Below are 23,055 nucleotides of genomic sequence, written 5' to 3' on the forward strand. Positions count from 1 at the left end.
CCATGAATATCGTGTATTGCCCTCGCTAATCTATGGCATGAGTGGTCACGGGGCCAGATGTTACTGACTATTATTCAGAATAATGTCCGTAATTGTGTTTAGACATTATGGGGCAAAATTTGGCCACACATCGAGGAATGGTATATCCAAACACGATGGCCGTACTAACAAATAGCAAATGGTTTTGATCAATGTGCGAACTATGGTCAAAGTGTTCGTAAATACTAAGTACTTCATTTAAAAGACATTCGTCATAATCATCACATCAACCTATTACCAGCCCAGTACAGAGCACGGATCTCCTCCCACAATGAGAAGGGGTTAAGCCTGTAGTCCACCACGCTGGCCTAGTGCGAAGGTGGACTCCACAGGTCTTTGAGAACAATATTTAGAACTCTCAGGCATGCAGGTTTCCTCACGATGTTTTCCTCCACCGAAGCAAGTGATATTTTAATTACTCAAAACGCACATAACTTACAAAAGTAAGGGATACGTGCTGGGATTCGAACAGCAAGTTAGCCCTTCAACTAGTGAAGTTATGATGCAGTCTACGATGGTAGCAAGCTAATCTGTTAGGAAGTATAGCGGTTGTATAGAACCCATATACGTACCGGAACGCTATATCGTTTAGCGGCACGTATTTGTTGGGTGGGGGTAACTAGCCATCAGGCCAAACCAGAGAAAATTATTAATAAAAGAAGAAATTATAAATTCCACAATTTTACCTCCACCGGGAATCGAGCTCTGTACCTCCTACTTAAAACTCCAACGCTCACCACTGCGCCAGGGAGGTCGTCAAATATATAAAAGTTTTATTTGTAAATTCATTATACCCTTAAGATTCTTATCGAACACATGAACATGAATTTATTTCAGTGTCTGGATGTTCTGTATATACATTATACCCTTAAGATTCTTAGCGAACACACTTTTGGAAAACACGGGTTGCCGGACTAATATTTACCATGCGGAAGTATAAATAATGCTCTTGGAAACGAGGATAGCAATACTTCCTGTATTAATATAATTTATTTCTTATTCACAATACTTATATGTAACTGCCTCGTTGGTTTAGCGCTTAGCCTGTTTAACTGCGGATCACGAGGTACTGGGTTCAAATCCCGGTACACGCCAGAAATTGTTAGATACTGTGTTTTTTCTGTAGAAGAATTAGCAGTATCAACCCGGAATTAGGAAATTAGTGGTGTAAACCCCCATGCTTACTAACTTAAAACAATAGTCGTTAATGCCCACCAACCCACATTTGAGCAGTGTGGTAGGTACATGTTCTAAAATCGTCTCTCCTATGACACAGGAGGCCTATGACTAGCAGACGGTTTAGATGTGTATGGCTTTATTTTAACTAGGAAAAAAGTGTTAGTAATATTCTAGTAGTACTATTGATGTTGTATTAATAAAATATACTACGACAATACACACATCGCCATCTAGCCCCAAAGTAAGCGTAGCCTGTGTTATGGGTACTGAGATAGCTGATGAATATTTTTTTATGAATATAATACACATAAATACTTATAATATACAAATAAACACCCAGACACTGAAAAACATTCATGTTCATCACACAAACATTTTCCAGTTGTGGGAATCGAACCCACGACCTTAGACTCAGAAAGCAGGGTCGCTGCCCACTGCGCCACTCGGCCGTCGGCTGTATTGGGTGGCGCAAATATCAAAGCTTCACTAAATTCCCGCGAATGCAGTGCAGAATTTAGCGTTCATCCGCTATTTTGCGCATCCAAAACGATATTTACGGCCAATGGGCAGTGACCCTTTCTGAGTTCAAGACTGTGTCAAGTGGAAGAATGTTTGTGTGCTGAACATGAATGTTTTTACGTGTATTATTCATAAAAATGTTCATCAGTTATGTTAGTACCCATAACGCATGCTTTGCTTACTTTGGGGCTAGACGACGATGTGTGTATTGTCGTAGTATATTTATTTATTGGCTTACTCTGACTGAATTGTGTATTAAAAGCCCCGCAGGTTCCTTTTGTAGCATACAAATGGCTTAAAAAGTATCATATGTCCGTCTCCAATGATATAGTTTTGTATAAACCCTTCTCAATCTTAGAGGGGACCCGTGGCCTATAGCAGGCTGGTAAAGGGGTGATAATGAAGAGGTTTGTCTTCATGATGCAAGGTCTATGCGAGATTTGAACTGTGTCCCTGAGCATAAAAAGACATTTTTTTTTAATTACGTGATAAGTATACTGTGGTGCGGGATAAAAAGTATACTATCTGCATATCCAGGAATTGGCGCTGTGGTTTAGCTGAACTGTAACAAACAAATAAACAGACAAAAACTCTTTGGCATTTACAGTTTGGAATAGAGCGTTTGGAAATCAAGTTTCTCAAAGTAACCTAAATCCCCGATAGCCTAGGACTACGTTAGCATCATATTATATACTATTGTTAGTGTTTTTTTTTTATTTTTTAGTACGTTTTAGTACTAATACTTATTTATTACCGCAATGGTGCAGCAGCAAATCCTCAGGAGATGCTGACTTGATTACCGAAGATCTGTTTTGTGTGGATATATAAGCATTGAAGAAATTGCAAATTACACCATACAGATTTTCCTTCTTTTACGCGGAGTATAACAAATTGAGCTTGATTACATAATATAAAACTACTCAAAGTTTGTATCTCTATTTACCGCTGCGTTGGAGGACGTCTTTAAGCTTCTGGATTGGAACGGACTTGGCATCAACATTAACGGCGAGTACATCACTCAACTTCGGTTTGCCGACGATGTAGTCATAATGGCAGAGACTCTGGGAGACCTAAATACGATGCTCAATGGCCTCAGCAGAGCTTCTCAACAGGTTGGCCTACGAATGAACATGAGCAAGACGAAGATTATGTCTAATGCTCATGTTCCGCTTCAACCAGTAATCGTTGAGAACACTGCACTCGAAATTGTTGACGAATACGTATACCTAGGACACACGATCCAGTTAGGTAGGTCCAATTTCGAGAAGGAGGTGAACCGCCGAATCCAACTCGGATGGGCAGCGTTCGGGAAACTTTGTGCCATCTTTTCGTCAAAAATCCCTCAGTGCCTGAAGACGAAAGTCTTCGAACAGTGCGTGTTGCCAGTGATGACCTATGGCTCTGAAACATGGTCGTTAACTTTGGGCCTCATAAGAAGGCTTAGAGTCACTCAGCGGGCGATGGAGAGAGCTATGCTCGGAGTATCTCTACGCGATCGAATCAGAAATGTGGAGATTCGTAGAAGAACCAAAGTTACCGACATAGCTCAACGAGTCGCGAAGCTTAAGTGGCAATGGGCCGGGCACATAGTTCGGAGAAAGGATGGACGTTGGGGTCTCAAGGTGCTGGAATGGCAGCCCCGTACTGGTAAGCGCAGCGTTGGTCGACCCCCAACGAGGTGGACAGACGACATTAAGCGCGTCGCAGGTAGCCGTTGGATCCAAGCGGCTCAGAATCGTGGAACTTGGAACTCCCTACAAAAGACCTATGTCCAGCAGTGGACGTCTATCGGTTGATGTGATGATGATGATGATGATGAAGTTTGTATTAGGTCTATATTTAGATAAAGATTTTAGGTAATATTTAAATTAGTTTAAATTAAGAAATCAAATGCCTCGATTTGCTTGTCTTCTTTTACTTTTAGGTGAACTCGCCCTTTTTGTATATCCTTTATTTTTCTGGAATTCAATATACTTACCCAGTCCAAAGCACGAACTCCAGCGTGTCGGGGTGACGCTCGGCCATGAATGCGGCGGCGCTTTGTATAAGTGGCCACGAACTGTCGCAGGTGTGGTCGCGGTGGCGGCCATTGCGGTGGCTGTGCGGTGACTCGTTGCTGCCGCGGATGTGTTTACAGCCTAAAAATTATTTTATTTATTTAGTTTTAAAGTAATTTATTTTTAAGAGAAACACTTAGTCCAAAAGTTTCCATTAGTGAGAAATTAACAAATATAAATAGTGGTATTATTTTGCTTGGGTACTAGCAGCTTAAACTACTAACAGTAGGTAAATAAACAAATAATAATCTATATTTGTACACCATTTGTAAATGGTGATAGGCTAGTGGTTAAAAGTTTGTCTACTCTTTTGTACGCACGCCCTACGTCCCAGCACGCACCTATAACTTTTTAGAAGTTATGTATGTTTTAGGCAATAAAATATCACTTGCATTAACAGTGAAGAAAAACATCGTAAGAAAACCGGCATGTATGAGAGTTCTTCATAATGTTTTCAAGGGCGTGTGAATTCCACCAATCCGTACTTGGCCAGCATGGGGGTCTACGGCCTTAACACTTTGGGTTTCTAATGATGGTGGTGATGACCAGAAGTTTCTGAGATTATCGCGTTCAAATATACAAACTCTTCAGCTTTAGAAATTAGTACAAGATATGCAGTGAATTAAAGTAACAAAACACTCCATAACTATTCTGACGTTTATTTATGTGTAATAAGGCTCATTATGTATTCACACACAGTTCCGAAAACAATGATTGAACACAGGGTAATACGTCTTCCTTAAGTCAACGTTGTCATTCCTATCACATGTCGCTATATCAAAATGCATATTAGAACATCGCTCGGTTCGAGTTAGAGCAAATCTCGATGTTACGATTCAAGTTGCTCCACAACGGATACGTGTAATGAATGGAAAGTGCCACCGGCGGCGTCAGTCGTTACGCAGTTATCACACTGAGCTTTGAATTAACGAAAGAATGAATATACCTAGCGCACACCTCTATAAGTATATCCCTACTTCCCTATCCCTTCTAATATTATAAATGTCAGTGTAAGTTTGTTGGTTACGCTTTCACGCAAAATCTACTAAACCGATCCTCATGAAACTTTGTACACATATTCTTGGAAGTGTTAGAAGTAATATAGGATACTTTTTATCCCGACATTAAGCTCGGTTCCTTCGGGAGAGGGGATGAAAGTGTTGGACGATTTTAAACCATAACTCCGACAAATTATAACCGTTTTAAATAATTATTTTTGTACTATAGAGGTTATAATATGTGTTTAATTTTGTCCAAACTTTGTGTAAATCTGAATGTGGTTGGAGATAGAGGACATAACTCCTCAGCGGACAGCAGTGAACCCCTCATTTAAGGCTAAGCGATACTGAATACTTTAAATTATTTTAGAACTACAACTAAATTGAATGCCACATCAAAAAACAAAATCAAACGCAGAAGAAGTCGCGGGCAATAGCTAGTAAAACATAAAAGCATTCACAACACAGCGTATCCGTATTCAGTCTTAATAATTCCTTTTTGCCTATCAGAATGACTTAAGCTGTTAGAACTAGTGGTATTATCACTAACGTTTGATAATTAATTATTCTCAAGGATGATTTGGATTATCTTACCAAATCCCGCCAGCCTGCTCTCAATATTCCTTTTCACTATTTGGCTAAAAGATTTTAGTCAGTGTTCCAAGTCTGTATCTTTTTAATGAAAGCAAACAGTTAATATAATATACAGAAGCACGCATAGTCCAGTGGTTAGGACGTCGGTTTTACTTTTGCGAGCCGACTTTGAAACCTAGCACAGATCTATAGCTTTTCTAAGTCGTTGAGGTAGGCATACCGGTTTCCACATGAGGTTTCCTTAACCCTTAAAGCAAGATATATTTTAATTGCTTAAATTAAAATGGCACATAATGGACAAACTCGGTCCCCCCCCCCAACGCAAAACCGAAGCTTTACCCATTAGGCTATATACAGATATATACAAACACTATAATAGTTTTTGTAAATATCTTTAATAGTCACCTCGTACGTACCTTCTCTTCCCGCAACATAATTTCACGAACACATCGGTTTTACGTATGATTGTATATAGTTCTGCACAGTGCCTGAATAAGCAAGCGCAGGGCCCGTAACAAATTCTTTAAAAGAGCCCTTGATCTGCTATGGGTTCTTAAGTATGAAGTGGTAAAATACAATTCAATTTAAACGTATCTTAAATACAAAACGTTTTGGCATCTATAGGTTACAATTTGTATGTCATAGGTTACAATCTGTATATAAAATACAGCTTCACTAATCATGTAACGATTTGACGTTAAAATACTAAGAATCCGAAAGTTGTGACGAGCTTCCGTCATTTAATAATAAATGTATGCTCTATGTATGCCACAGCCCTTATGATAAACTCTTTTCATGTCACATGTCTCTATACCAAACTTCCATGTACTGATATCGATTTGACTCTTCGACATGATTTCACTTTGAAATATGTATGTTGTATTGAGAAGTTTCAGCAAGGTACATTTGTCATCCCTAGACATTTTCAACATGAAACAAACATATGTTTTAATATTCTTCATAACCTACTTACAGTTTTAAGGTATCTGCTTCAAAGTGATTTAAATATTGTAAGTCACGCAGTATGAAGAAAAGTTTAGAATATCAATGTGCTTACACTAGGTGAGCACTCTTGTAACTTGATTCAACCAAAACGTTAGGTCACGCCATAGCATTATGTTTTTAATCTTTCATCTTTCATATACCAGAGTATTCAAATTTCTATTTTTAACTTTACTCATGGTTAAAAACTAATTTTTAACACAAAAAAATTAATCCAAGAAACTAAATTTAAAGATTATTTTAATCCACTAAAATTGTGGCCTTGCCTGCAATCTCACCTGGTGGTAGGTAAGGATGCAGGATAAGAAGGTGGCAGGTTTCACCAGTTAGGGATAAAGCAGTTTTATTAAACCCATTATCATCTTTATTTTTCAGGTAAGCTTTTTATCTTCCATGCAAAATAAAGATGAGTAAGCCCAGGAAAACAAACGGATCAGCTCCGTTTTTTAAAAATCCAAACCAATATTTTTGTCAAACAAAATTATGTATTTTTGATCCCTTCTTGATCTTTGACGCCATCACGTTTATAATGAGCTCGTAGCAAATCACGTAGACGCTCTACACTTTACCGTAGCACATATTATAGCCATTCAAGCGCGATGAATCGATACACTGAACGTTTCGGAGCGGAGAAAATTATCTTTTTAACAAAGAGAAATACTTTGAGGGTGAGACACTTTATGGAGCGTACGCCATTGCCTTAGTATCGGGCCACTGGGTCATGTATAAAATTTATTAATTTGAGAAGACTTTTTTTAAATAAGTAGGAAATAATTCGTATATTAATCATACTAAGAATGTTTCTTAATTCGCGGAAAACTAGAAAGAGGTTATCTTCTATGCGTGAACTAATTTTTTTATCAATTTTTTAATAAAATGGCCCCTTTAAACTGCGGATTTTTGTTTACAATGAAATAGTGTATATTGTTGTCAAAGTAATTCATCAGTCCTATAATATGAAAACTAGAGCTATTGCGCAAACAAACAAAATCTGATTACTTTACCACTGTAGTAAATTAACGTTAACTGTTTTATCAGTTTTATATAAAATAAAACTCGTGTTGTGGTAAAAAGAGTCATATGAATCACATATTTATTAACATAACTCCATTTTGGAAAATTCAATATCAGCATAAAATTAATAATGTGTTAATTGAAAACCTAAATATACTTAAATATGATAGAATAGTCTGTTAATCTCTGTTAATAATCCGTTCAATACTCTGTTTAGAATTATAATATTAATATAAGGTATTGTCCTATTACCTTTATATTATTACATACCAATATAAAAATTATTTTACAAAGTAACAATAGTACCTGTCAGCTTACTGGCTCCACTAACTATAGTCTTTAGAGAACTATGTCAGCTCTTATACGTGTAGGTCAACGTCTTTTAAAGTAAATCATTGAGTCGGAAATTGTACGCAACTTTTTTCACGTTGCGCGTGCTATTTTTTTGGAATACAGTTATCAATTTTGATGCAAATTTTTCCTTGTAAATTTTGATGTAACAGTTTATTTTCATATATTATGCGAGCAATATTATAGCTGCTTCCAATTATTGCTGTTGCATTCCAGTTCAGCTATTATTTAATCCAATGCAAACTCGCAGTCAAAAACGCAGTATAGGAATACTATATAGGAAACAAGGAAGTTTCTGGAGATTTGTGGCACAAGATCGTGGAGTTTGCAATCCCTAGAACTATACTTATGTACAGTTTTTGAAGCCCTTGTATTTGTAGTAGTATAATAGAAGATAACCACTTTGTTCTCTTGCACTATCCAATAAGAAAAATAAGTAACTTAATAAATTTTAAATCATTTCTGCCGAGCACTTAACCATGTCAAGTTAGCCCTTGAATGCAATCTCACCTGGAAGTGAGGATATAGATTAATATGATAGCGGGCTAACCTGTTACAGCAACATGGTACAGTTATTTTTAACCCATACACCTAATTAAGTTAAGTTAATTTCTACGCGGCATAATAAAGAAGCGCCTTGTTGAATAAAGTCGCTTGGCAGCACCGTATTTGTCACCAGACCAGATCATGCAAAATTGAGAAAATATTATTTCCCAAATTGTAATCAAACGGAAACCGCACCACAGCCAGCTCACCACTACGCCAAGGGGGGTCTCAATAACAAATATTTGAAAATGTAGCAATTTCAGCTGCCCATATTTAGTTTTTACCCATAAATTGTAGCCAGTTTAGCTTGGGATGATGTACAAATTTTGGAATCTGTTCGAAATAAATGCTCATACATAAATGCTTAAACCATTTATATATTACTATGTATCAAGTCTAAGCAAATTAGGATTATGCTTTTTTATGAAACATAAATATTAAACAAATAAATGTTAAATTAAAATGTTACTTTTAAAACAAACTTTAATTAAAATTACATCAGCAGCAGTACACAGTGGCAAATGGTATACAAAAATGTTTTGATAATATTTCAAAAAGACCGCACCGACAAAAACACAATAACGCGGCAAAATACAGTCCAACTTTAAATATTAAAAGGAAATTTTCGGTTTCCAAACTCACCTCTATGTAGCTCTTGGGAGTTGTGGAACGGGTCATAATGAAGATCGGTGATGTGCCAAAAGTAACCTGGAAAGAAAATTTAAATTTAGTACAAACATTTACCTACGCTGTATTCAAAATACTTCCGCAATGATATTTTACGCAACTTTAAATGGAGGAAAACAGAAATATATAAACAGATCAGTCTGAGCTTGATCGTGATTTGCCAACGGGACATTTATAGTAAGCATACGCTATCCGCCTGTTCGTCTATCCGTCCGTCCATCCTGTTGGCTGTTGGCTATTGGCTGTTGACTGTTGGCTGTTGGCTGTTGGCTGTTGGCTGTTGGCTGTTGGCTGGCGTGATCTTATACCTTAACCGTAATAGGTAGAGAGATTTGTTTCACAGTAGGTGTATTTTTTTTACTGCACCTTTGTTGATAGATCATTATCATCATCCTCAACCTAGTAACGACCTACTACAGGGCACTACTCAGAGAATGTAAAGAGTTTAGGCCGTACTCTACCACGCTGACCGAGTGCGGATTGGTAGACTTAACACACAGTTGAGAACATTATGGAGAACACTGAGGCATGCTTAAAGCAAGTGATAATTAAATTGAAAGTGTAAAGTCAGTGTTGCATGTCGGGGCTCGAACTCGGTCTCCACGAAAGAAAAGCCAAAGCCATATCTACTAGGCTATCACCGCTTGCAATAAATAATAAGATGAAAAAAATGAGGATATACATCGGGAAACTAGTGAGCCAGTTACATCCTCTGTGGTACTACTGCCATCTAATGCAATCTCGACCTCGTTTGCTCATCGTGGTGATTATGGACAAAGGATCCCTTTAGGGGAGGCTTTTAGTCGAGATATGTTCTTTTATATGCTATTGATGATCGTTGTTAATAAATTATCTCCTCAAATGATGTCTCCTCCATTTTTTCAAATTGGGCCTTTTTTTTGTTGACGAGGGCGAAATCTTCTTAAAATATACCCGATTGTCTGTGGGAGAATTTCGGTTATCTGGAATTTCTATCCACTAAAACCCCCTTGGTAGCCAGCCTCAGTACATGTTAGGAGGCTCCGGGATCTCAGCACTTGTAATTCGTACCGGGAAGATTAATGATTCCCGAAGCAGTGGAATTGGGCCTAACAGAGTACATTGAGCAAAAACATCGCCGTACGCTTTTGGAAGTATTTTCTTGTTCTGATGTCTTGGGAACACCTATTATTTAGCAAGATGAGCCTGGACAGAAACACTTGCGTTATACTAAAGAAATCTTTTGTGGGGGGTATGTTAGTGTATTTTTAGTTCGTGTTCAATTCAATTCAATTCTTGTCTATTATTCTTGGCTTTTCTCTGTGCCAACTCGGCACAAGGTACTTCGCCAATATCTTGTAGCTAATTTATGATTTAGAACGTTATACTTTAGGTTATTGCATACCGTTAAGTTTTACGAACTTCGCGACACAACAGTTCCAAATAAGTAGGCATAAAAGTAAAGCGAAATGTATACTTTTAATACATACTAAATAAACTTCCATAAAATGTTTTATACGGTATCGAAGTTTTCGTCCTAAAAAAGTTTTCAGTCAAAATGGCCGTGGCGGAGGCAGTATTTTTTTAAGGCCTTAACAATAACTGGGGCCTTGTTTGGTAATCAGAAACAAAACAAAAGCAAAAGTTCCGATTTGAATATTAAATAGCTCAGAATACTGGAACGAAATTATATAATATTATTATGATTAAACTCAGCTTATTATTTTTTATCATAACAATCCTATTTTTGCGCTCGGCTTACCCGTAGCGGTAATAAATTTAGAAAAAACCTGCTAAGTGCGAGCAAGACAGGCCAACGAAGGGTTCTGCACCAAAATGGAATATGAAATACTTGAATGAATGAATATACTTTTAACTGCACACCACAAAAAGTACATAAAAAATAAAAGTATAACAAAACAACGTATACAATTTGGCAGCCTTATCGCTTCATTGAAATTCTTCCAGGCAACCAATGGCGAAGAAAACAAATACAGAAAACCGTTAGGTGGTGACTGGTGCATATATACATATACCCATAAAATAAGTATTTCTTTACTTAAATAAATATATATAATACTTGTTATTAAGATCGAGCAAAAAAAAACCAACTTAAACATTTTTTTTATTATTTGTTTCAATAGCGATATAAACTTAAACTCTGTACCTGCAACTGTTCATGAGATATAGTTCGCTGACAAACAGACAGACGGAAAGCACATAGTAATAGGTTCTCTTCAGCTATGGACACACTGATACCGATTTGCTTGTTAAGTGACAATACACGGTCCTGGGCCGCTTGCCTCCAGCGGCTCCCAGCTACTCGCCTGATGTCATCTATCCACCACGTTGCGGGCTGACCTACGCTGCGTTTGCTGGTTCGGGGTGGCGATTCCAGCACCTTAAGACCCCAACGTCTATCGGTCCTCCGAGCTATGTGCCCCGCCCATTGCCACTTAAGCACCGCGACTCGCTGAGCTATGTCGGTGACTCTAGTTCTTCTACGGATCTCCTCCTCTCCATTTCTGATTCGATCACGTAGAGATACTCCTGCATAGCAATCTCCAACGCCCGTTGAGTGACTCTGAGCCTACTTATAAGGCACATAGTACATATAGATCGAGAAAATTGTAGACATAATTATGTCATGAAACGCATCTCTAGAAATGCCTCGTTGTTAGCCACAAGACGTTTTCAATTTATATACTAAATAGGTACTTACTTATTTTAGCGTGTGTTAGGTCAAGCCACAAAAGGCTGGTGATGTAGAGAGCAAAGCTGCTGGGAGTCATGTTACGAGGTTACATCGTTGTGTCCTTCAGTTGCCGTCATCATCCCTTCACATTGCCTGCGAACAAGAATAAACATATACAACATACTAGCTTCTGCCCGCGACTTCGTCTGCGTGGACTTCAGAATTGTTTCTAATGCTACGTTCGTTTACAAGTTTTAATCTTACAATGGGAAATATTTGAGAAATCGGTATTAAAAGTTCATAGCATAGGTGACATGCATTAAAAATTTTAAAGATGTTGCCCGCAGTTTAGCTCTTAAAAAAAAGTTCCCTCGCGAACTGCTTAAGGAATCGAGATAAAAGGTAGCCTATGTTCTTTTCCAAGGCAAGGATGTATTTGCGTGATTGAGTAACAAACATCCACACTTTTACATTTATAATAATAGTAGAATAATTCTACTACTACTACAACTATTATTATACAATGTCAAAGACAGAAGTTAATTTAATTATTACAAGCATTTTATAATACTACTAGCAGACCCGGCTTCACATTCCTCGCAGTGGTTGGTTTTTCTTAGCTACTACTAAACAAATAACCCGCAATAAAATAAATTGACATATAAACTATCTTATCTATTAAGAGTAATTAGGAACTAAACACACATTTAAAAAAGGAAAAAGTTAAAATTGGTTATGTTGTTTCGGAGGTCATCCCGGACAAACATTTTGAAACTGGATTTAAATAATACTATAAATAAAGTTTCGGATAGTTAAAAAGTGTAAATCGCAGTTATTAGTTAGAATATCAATAAAATTGTTTTAATAAGCCCATTTGCGTGTAAAATTCAAATCAATTTGTACGCAATTGATAGTTTAATTCGATAAACCGCATTTTCAAATTTATATTATTAGTTTAATACGCATTTATCGTGGATACGCCAACGGACAAAGTTGTATATTCATTGTAAAAACCACAGGCTAATACAAATCAAATTTTGTAATTATTTATGTAAATAATTTCGCGTTAATAAATCATGAAAGCATGCTTACGTTAAATGGAATTTGCAATCCGTGTAAATGAAATCATCATATTTTTTTCTTAACTTAATATCTCTGTAGTAACAAAGAGCTGTTAAGTTACAAAAGAATTATAACGCCTACATATCTGTTATTGTAAAAATCGGGTTTGAATCGTGATCAAGTACGATTTCGCTAAGCGGCACGTCTTTGTCAGTAGGGTGGTAACTAGCCACGGCCAAAGCCTCCGACCAGACCAGACCAGAAAAATCAGAAATAATATATTCCCAAAATGCCCCTGTCCGGGAATCGAACCCGGGACCTCCTACTTAAATACACGATGCTCACCGTTGCGCCAGGGAGGTCGTCAAAACCTTTAACGATAAATAAAAATCATTAACGTTGCATACAATGTCGACGTAAACTCTTCGTAAAAACATAATCATCATCGTCATCAACCGATAGACGTCCACTGCTGGGTCACACACATAGGTCTTTTGAAGGGAGTTCCAAATTTTACGGTTTTGTGCCGATGTAGTCTGTCTAGCTCGTTGGGGGTCGAGCAACGGGTAAAAATATATATCAACAATACACCCAAAGCTCTTGAATGAGTTATACTCAAACAAAGGTTGGTACAGTCAACAAAAAAGCTCATTTGCACTCAACCGTTGCCAGCAGCCGTTGTACGTCGATCCGACGGAACAGCGATCGCTATTTGAGTGGAGCCATTTATGTGTGGCGCAAGTTACAAGCGATTTCTAATATTTTGTGTGACTGGTATACTTATTTGATGACTTCATTTTTTTTTAACAACGCCGAAACCGTAGGTTTTTGTGAGAAAAGAGTATCATATTTCCACATTCAGGAAATAATATATATACGTCGGGCCCAATTTCATCGATCATTTCTTTTTTAATATCATCAGTCGTTCATTCTTCAAATTGGGCTAATACTTATCGTTTTTTTCGATAGTAATAGTTTAGTTAGTAAATATATACATATATTTACTTCGTATTAAATTATTCGTATTCGTATTATTATTAGTTCGTATTAAAATACCAAAGAGATAAATAACATAAACAGCCTATAACAGTCCACTGCTGGACTATGGACCAAAAAAATAATATATTACAATAAATTTCTTATGTTCTAACTTATCTTGTGTTCTTTCTGAAGTTAGGAAAGGAATTGACAATATTGCTTATTGAAATTAAAATGAAATATTATTATGATCTAAATTCTTGCTTGGTTGCATTGGGGCCGTGCTTTATCCGCAATCTTCCTAGGGCTGCAATATGTTATTCATTATTTACAAACATGTATGCGATACAACGGTTTCCTTAAAACGTTCACTGATAATTAAATATATAACATGTTTAGAAAATGCGGCATATGATTGACAAACAAAGTATTCGGGTTAAGAACAAAATGTTATTTTACGCCCACTGTATAACAGCCCACGCCAATAGCTGGTTAACCAAAATACCTACTCAGCTCTCTCTCTTTAGTCGGTCCCTCATGACTGAGGATCGTGATCACTGCTATGGCGAGTAATGTAGTGATACCCTACTCCATCGGGTTCTGTCCTTGGCCATTGGTATTGTAGTAGATTGGCCTTGTAGAAGGTACGGGTACCGGTTTTTCTTAGTTGATCTGACCACCGGGTTAGAGATCTGCCCCGAGGACGTTTGCCTTCTACATTTCCAACCACTATCGACTTTTCAATGATCTCGTTTCCACGTCGTGTGATATGTTCAAAATAACTAAGGATACGCTGAAGACACATGGTAGAAGACACAATGTTGGCAGTCCACGGTATGCGTAGCATTCGCCTCCAGCACCACATTTCGGAGGCGAATCACTGTCTTTCTCTGGCGCGAACAGTCCAACTTTCTACGCCATAAACCTACCTACTCAGCAGCCTACCTCATATCACTTGCGCCGCACACGATATGGAGTGGTTCCAGTGACTCGTGTCAAGCACCCATTTGTCCGTCACAGTGACCGTTTCGAGTGTCTCGAGCGTGACTACTGTTTATATTTACGTTCAACTCACTTAATCGAGATGTTTGTCGGTTGTACCGTCCAATCTAGTCACTAGACATGAACTGTTAAAAGCTTTTAAACCCTTAACGCTTAAAATTGAGAGTTGTATGAACTCGTTTGGACATACGTGAAGAGTTAAATAATGTAGACACAGTTAATTTCATCATCATCATCATCATCTCAACCAATCAACGTCCATTGCTGGACATAAGTCTTTTGTAGGGAGTTCCACAATGCACGGTCCTGGGCCGCTTGCCTCCAACGGCTCCCAGCTACTCGCCTGATGTCATCTGTCCACCTCGTTTGGGGCCGACCTACGCTGCGTTTACCGGTGCGGGGTCGCCATTCCAGCACCTTAAGACCCCAACGTCCATCGGTTCTCCGAGCTATGTGCCCCGCCCATTGCCACTTCAGCTTCGCAACTCACTGAGCTATGTCGGTAACTCTAGTTCTTCTACGGATCTCCTCATTTCTGATTTGATCACGTAGAGATACTCCTAACATAGCTCTCTCCATCGCCCGCTGAGTGACTCTGAGCCTTCTTATGAGGCCCATAGTTAGCGACAGTTAATTTAAGGGGACATATTTTATAAAACACAGTCAATTTACGGGTATACATTCTATAAATGGTATCACTAATGTGTTGATATAAAATCATGTAAATATAATTATTATTTAAGTATCATGAACTCGTGAGAAAGTACCGCACGTGTACGTCAAGAGTTAAATAACGTAGACACAGTCAATTTACGGGTATATATTATATTAAACTTATCACTAATGATTTGATATAAAATCATGTAAATATTATAACTATTTGAGTATCATGTACTCGTGTAAAAGTACCGCACGTGTACGTAAAGAGTTAACAAATGTATACACAGTCAATTTACGGGTATATATTCTATTAAACGTATCACTAATGATTTGATAAAAAATCATGTAAACAATAATTATTTAAGTATGCTATTACGTGCTAAACAGTTTCCTAACGGCATAAAAACTGGTGAATATTATGATGAATAGAAAACCGCTTTTGTGAGATCCTTCGTATTTAAAGGCTAATAAATCTAAGTTCAGGAATAATTTTAAATTAAGGAATAAGTTTAAATAAAGGCTACCAATTAAATTAGATATCTAATAATTTCAATATCTGAACTCTTAGTCTAACATAATTAAATTTCTGTTATTTGTATTAACCAAGCGATTTTGAAGAAGCGCTCATATAATAGAGTAGGCCCACTTGAAATAAATGAATTTTGAATTTCGAATAGGTATGACCCTCTTAACCCTTAAACATCAAGTGGAAACCTACGCAGCTTCCCATTTGTCTAATTATTCCTTTTAACGTAACCCTTACATGTCAAGTAGGTATTACGTTAGCTGAGTATTCAATTTATCAGTAAATCGAGCTAATACCTATTAATTCTAAGCCTTCAAGTGTTCTTGCTATACTTTTTGAGCCCGCGAATGAATTAGGCCTTCATTGTATTGCTTTTGTTATAAAATACCAGAAATACAACTTTACGTGAGTGTGTATTATTTATTGGTGGTATTTTTTAAATGTTATACTTCATTTGGTGCATTACGGAAAACAATGAGTATAAATTTTTACAGTGCGCACACGCACACTTAATTTCACTTAATGTCTTTTAAGTGTCAAAGTCCGCAGACTTTCGGTGCTCATTTCGGTGCTAATTTCGGTGATTTAATGGTACAAAAATCTCAAATTTTAATTTTGAGTGAAACTTGGTTGTCCTATAAAGAATCTATTAGTATTCTAAATTAAATTATGTTTATTATGTCCATTTCTTTAATTATGTAGATTTTTTTTTTTACCGGCCGTAGCCGTGTTGGCCGGTAATGGGTTGATATGATGATGGACCTCTAATCGGTTTCTACGCGACATCGTGTCGGAACGCTAAATCGCAAGGCGACATGTCTTTGACGGTTGCCATCTTCAGGCTAAGTTAATATTTAGATATTGGCATGGATCAACCTTCACCGGTTACTCTTATCCCACTGTAGGCCTGTAGTAACCAGGGCCTGTAGTAACCAGTGAAGTTAGGCGTACCCAAGCAAGTTATTAGCCTTGACTCTCCGATAACGATTATCTTCGTCAAGAGTTAGTAAAGTAAATAAGACCAATTGGCAGCTTCATATTTACGTAGAGAGAAGATAAAAAAAATGTTCTACGCCACGCGAACAAGCACACGAATGGGAACCCCAAATATATGTCGGTAATTTCGTTCTCATTAATATAGATTCCACTCACGAGAGTATAAACTAAAATCGGATTATGATCGTAGTTACATAACCAGTGCAATCGATGGATTTATGCAGTGAAAACTAAGCCCCACCGCATTCAAATTTTCCTAAACGTATATTATATAATGTTTAATAAACGTCTGAATTATATTCCAGATAGGCATCAACTGTGTTAGTATTACAAAAATATTATCATTCTGCGATAACTTTCAGAGAAAATCCGAAAAATTATTAGCGAAATACACCCGAACACAAGCCGAAGTATTTCCGTATAATACGGGATCTACGACAATCCAATTAAAACTTTCCAGTCCACGGTGCTAAGTTTAGTTTTCTTTGTTACGTTTTATATATCATACTATGAAAGGCAGTTTTCACACAGCTTGACAACCGAAACCGTGTCTTCATTTCGACACTGTCACGTAAGAAGGATATATATATATCTGTATGCGGTTTCGTAATTCTTATAATCACTTACATAAACGTAGTAGTTAAGGATGGTGCACTGTATTCGGTTATGGATTAAACTATTTTTTTTTGTGCTACATTGGGCTGTTCGTGCTATTTTCAAAATTTGTCCGAGAGAATCATTGAGACTTAAATTTAAAGTATTTAAAATAATGACAGAGTCCCAAGGTTGCCTGGAAGAGATCGCTACTAAGCGATAAGGCCTTTTGTATCCTTCTTTTTAATTTTCTTCTTGATGACTCCATTCTTTTTTTTCTATTTGTGGGGTTCAAATAAAGTGTAGAAATAAATACAGTGTATAACAGTCAATACATATTTAAAAAATTAATGTGTGTTCATAAAAACCTTTATAAATTTAAGAAATAATGTAACTGCAATAATTTTAACATAATAAACTTGCAGTACAATTCTAGGATACATAAACTTTTACAATAAACTACCCATTGACATCTTTGAGATTAATCTTAAAAAAATCAAAGTTTGTAGTAAACGTAAGCGTATAGACATTTGCAAATATAGTACAAAGGACTACGTAATCGATAAAAAGCATGCAGCATGGGTGTGAATTACTGCTTTAACCAGGTTGCTATTCTAATAATTTTAAAAAACACTTATGTACACTGTATATATGAACACCCGGCTTAGTTTGTTGTTGGCTTCTTTTTAGACCAGGGCGCTTTTGGAACCCTCATAGCTTTAGTTGTAAGTTTACGAATATGGTTATCGCCATCATCTCACAACTATGTTCAGATTTGTCATGTACGCATCATAAGTGCCATCTATGGCCATGCTTGAATAAAGATATTTTTGTCTTTGAGTTTATTTTAATCAATTGAGGGAAAAAATTAGTTAATTAAGGCCCATTTTAAAATAACGATGGACAAGGCAATGCCTAAGTAAGTAAGTAAAGCAAATTTCGATCGATTTACACTAGGTAACTCATATAACCTAACTTGTCGGTGGTTCTTCCCACAAGGTGTATTATTTTGTGTTTGTGTTATCATATTTTCATTTTTTAGTATTGATTGAAAGTTATTAAAGAAAACACAATTTTTATTTTTTGCATTTGTCAAGTGTCAGTTTACGAGTCACCTAAACTTTACGATTCACCGAATCAGTGTCGTAGCTTTATACGATGCCTAACATCGTTAGACATTACATAAGAGTTCGGGATAATTTTTATTCGTAAAGAATCACCTGGGAAATCACTGGGCATCCGATTAAGGCGATTCCTATGTTTAGTGAAAACGGGCATAAGAACCGTTTAATAAAAAAAGGTCTATTCATTTTGTAAGCGAACCATTATTCCATTAATAAAACACTTGTGTATCTAGTTTTTAATATAAGTTCTGTTATGACTAGGTATAAATCTCAAAGTCACAAAATCTGTCTATTTTTTTTTTTTATTAACGATAGGCCAGCGTTTGACGACAATCATGCCCGTTAGAAAGCAATGATGAGGTCTAGGTTGGAGCACGCTTGCCTAGAAAAAGCCTATTCACTCTAGCCTTGAAGGTACTCAAATTATACGTGGCAGGAAACACAGTTGCCGGGAGGGCGTTCCACATCTTAGCGGCACGTATCAGAAACGTGGATAAAAAACGATACAGAAGTTCTATAAATTAGAAAAAAAACATATCGTTTAAATAAACGTTCATTTTTAAACGCGTGTTGACACCAAACCGTTTATGCCAGAGTGGTAGCCTATATATTTGTAATTAGTTATAATTTGTATCTACACTAGTTAGCCTTTGACTTTAATCACAATAGTCAAGTTTTAATACAGTCGAAGATGCTAGCGGATAACCTAACTAGACTATGGCAGTTATATTAAATCCACACCCCCAACTGTTTTCTACTTGGGATCGTACCAAAACACTAAATCTTTGTAGGTACGGCAGTAAGTTGCTAGCCTCCCTCCAGAGCAGATAAAGAAAATACAGATATACCACGTTTTATTTGGTATTTCCGTGTGAGAATGGTCTAAGGCATATTGGTGTATTTTTCACATCAAAGTTTGAGCCCCACCTATCAAGCGTGAAACTTGTAACAAGGTTGACTACTGGACATAATAATGAGGTAAAAATAATGTGAGATACTCCACCGTGTTGGCGTACTTGAATAATAATCTTATACTAGATGATATAAATAGCTGAAGAGTATGTTTATTTGTTTACTTGAGCGCGATGATCTCAGGAACAGCAGCAACAGGTCTGATTTGGAAAACTATTTCAGTGTTTAATAGCCCATTGATCGAGGAAGGTTATAGGCTATATATCATTATGCTTAGAATAATTGGAAATCGCTTAGCGGCACGTCTTTGTCGGTAGGTTGGTATCTAGCTACGGCCAAAGCCTCCCACCAGACCAGACCAGAGGAAATTAAGAAATTATAATTTTACATCGTCGTAAGATAATCCTAACCTTACCGATACACGATTCACGAAGTGGAAATCTAATTTTGTCTCTAGAACTATTTTTTTAATAAGTAATATGGTTTTCCAGACTCGTGTTTTTTAAATAGCGCTGATATCAATAATCTCAAGTTAAAGTTAATATTAGATTTATTTATTCGACAAATCTATTTCCTATGCAATCTGAATACACAGATTGATTTATGATACGAAGAAAGTAGGACTAAGTTTTTCAATATTACCTTTTAAGGAACGTTTATAGAAAGTTGGCCTATTTTTTAACGTATTCTATTACGTGAAAGTTAACTACGATTTATATGAAATGAAAAGAGCGCCATCTTAATTAAAAACTTAGTTAAGTTTCATCATCATATCTGCCTATTACCGGCCCACAGGGCACTGGTGTCCTAACACAATGAGAAATGAGAATGAGAAGGGGTTAAGGCAGTAGTCCACCACGCTGGCCCAGGACGGATTGGTGGACTTCACACACCTTTGAGAACATTACGAAATACCCTCAGGTATATTTGCTATGATTTCCTCACGATGTTTTCCTTCACAGTTTCCTTCACAGTTGAAGCATGCTTATTTACTGCTTAAAACGCACATAACAACGCACGGGGGGCAGTTCGTGCGTTGTTATGTGCTTCACATCCCCCCCCCCCCCCCCCCCCCGAATGTGAAGTCAAATTCCTGCCAACTGGGCTATCACCGCTTGTGATAGTTTAGCTTATTCAATTTAAACTAGTCATGTCATGTTCTGTTAATCTACAATAAATTATTTCATGTGAAGGGGAGAGCGTTGATGACTATAATACGAGTATATATTAATACTTAGTTTATGCATCAGTGTTCAAACCTACTTAAAATGTTGTCATATCTATGGAACAATATTTTTTTTTTTTTTTTTAATTATTTTACATATTTACAATACTGGCTAGTATTGCCTCTATCTAACATCCTTTCACTTGTTTAGCAAAGTTTAAAGATACTCTTTAATACATTTTTCATGTTGATAGTTACACATACATAGGATTTTTAACCTATCACGCAAGCAATTTGTAAACCACGTGAATCATCGTGTAGTAGGGTGGTTAAGGTTCGTGTTGAATGAAGGTATAATGTATCAAAATAATTCCTTTATTTAATGCTTCACAGACATTCAATCCACAGTGAAATATAATTGTCTTATTGTTGGTCGCTGGACTGTTACCTCAAAGGAGAAAATTGAGTGAGTATTTAGAGCTTAGACCCAGCACCCTACAGCATTGTAGGTTGATGGGAATTACTACATCAACGCAAGTCTGTAGATATAAAATTGCGCATGCATCACCGTACGCTTAATAGAAGTGAAATATTATAGATAAACTCAAATCAAAATCAGTTTCATATTTCATTTCACAGTTTATTTATATTTATCAGCTTATATAAGGAGAGTCCACAACAAATTAAGCAGAGTTATTTTTTTTATCACTATCTCACAGTCAATTAATATTTAGCTATGAAGCTAGAACAATTCACACCCAAGCTTTAGGTAATCCTACATAAAAAAATTAATAAAAATATATATTATAGATTTTTCTATAAGCGTACGTTTCAAATAAACTTTGAACAGGTTAAGAGATATCTCAAAGATTTCATTCGGTAATTTCTTGTAAAATAATGCATAATATTTTACAAGAAATTGTCTCTCATTTATTGAGGTCCGATTTCAATGGAAATTATTTAGTTTGGTAAGATGATAGTGAAAATGAGATATACTTAAAAAAATTGTTTTTATTTGCTTCAGTGTTATACAATCGGTCTTTTTTTCTGTTAATATATTGGTGTGGCTTAAAGAAATACAACTATACAATTAGTGATAAAAGTTTACTCGTAGGTAACATAATGACAGTGAAAATGAAGCTAAACATTAAATTAACTGTGAGATGGTGATAACAAAAAAAACTGGCTGAATTTGAATTTTGAAATTGTAAACGGGAGAAAATAAATTCGTAAGATGGTTACTGTTCTTTAAACTGTATTCGATAGTAATAGATAATGTAATAGATAAATTTAAATTTGTGTGTATTCAGTACTTTCATATCATTATTGCATATGACGTTTCAACGCAAGTGAAAATAAATTACACGTGTGCAAAGGCTCTATATATTTTAATTATTGAAAAAAGAACAAGAAAATTTTAATTTGGAAACAACTTGTTCAGGTATTATATTTATGACGTGTCTTTTGTAAAAATTAAATTAAAAACGAACAAAAGCGAAACGAAATTATATTAAATCTACTTTCAAAAGCATAAATACTGATATTAATATTAGTAAACTTAATATATTAAATCATAAAATTGTTTGAAGAAAGAAACTTTCAAAAAATATAAAATTCTGCATGAGAAATTAAAAATGGCACCAACTTTATCAAGTTTGTACTAATTTAAAAAATTAAACAGGTACTTTATATTACACCTGAGTGATTCCATTTATAATTAAGTTTATGATCCTTTGAGCTTTACTAATTGACGTGACATTTAATTTATGCACACAATTTCAGTTCCATTTTTCGTTGTACGTATGCTTATGCTTACCCGTTATCGTTGAGAACAGTACAGTCGTAGGGTTATTTTGAAGTTAAAATTCTTAAGCAGAGACATGATTAATTTTTTGGACGCGTCAAGGTTTTATAGGTTTCGTTAAATGAAAGAGAAAAAAGATATTATAACCCAACCCAACTAGATTTAATTGTTTTATAATTATTTCACAATGCATATTAATTTATTTGAAATGGATACTTTATCCACTTTTTTATGTTTATAGACGAGCGCTTGACTGCAATCCAGTGGCGTGCACGGGGTATTCGGCCAGGGTATGCATAAAGCAGATACATAGCATGAAATGAAAAACATCCCCTCCAATATGAGCTAAATAAAATAATTTGGGTATGCAGTGCTTTTGTGCATATATGAAGTACACGCCACTGCTGCAATCACACCTGACGGTAAGCGATGATGCAGCCTAAGGTGGAGCGCGCTTGATTCTTGACTCTTGATTTGAAGGTACTCATATTGTAGGAACTGGGGAAAATGGAAGCTGGAAGAGCATTCCAGATCCTAGCGTTGCGGATCAGAAGCGCAAAATTGTGTTAATT

At 36.3% G+C, this 23,055-nt stretch overlaps 1 protein-coding gene across 1 annotated transcript in view; it reads right to left on the minus strand.

Annotated features, from left to right (window-relative positions):
• Positions 1–23,055, minus strand: part of LOC120626385 (acid sphingomyelinase-like phosphodiesterase 3a) — a 101,720-nt gene that overhangs the window by 18,009 nt on the left and 60,656 nt on the right. The window contains exons 2-4 of the mRNA XM_039893895.1: positions 11,688–11,813; positions 8,942–9,007; positions 3,716–3,875 (exon numbers count right to left, since the gene is read on the minus strand). Of these exons, the coding sequence (XP_039749829.1) occupies positions 3,716–3,875; positions 8,942–9,007; positions 11,688–11,757 (296 nt within the window). The 5' untranslated portion in view covers positions 11,758–11,813. The remainder of the gene's footprint in view (positions 1–3,715; positions 3,876–8,941; positions 9,008–11,687; positions 11,814–23,055) is intronic.

The sequence above is a fragment of the Pararge aegeria genome, chromosome 9 (assembly GCF_905163445.1).
Source record: "Pararge aegeria chromosome 9, ilParAegt1.1, whole genome shotgun sequence".
NCBI lineage: Eukaryota > Metazoa > Arthropoda > Insecta > Lepidoptera > Nymphalidae > Pararge > Pararge aegeria.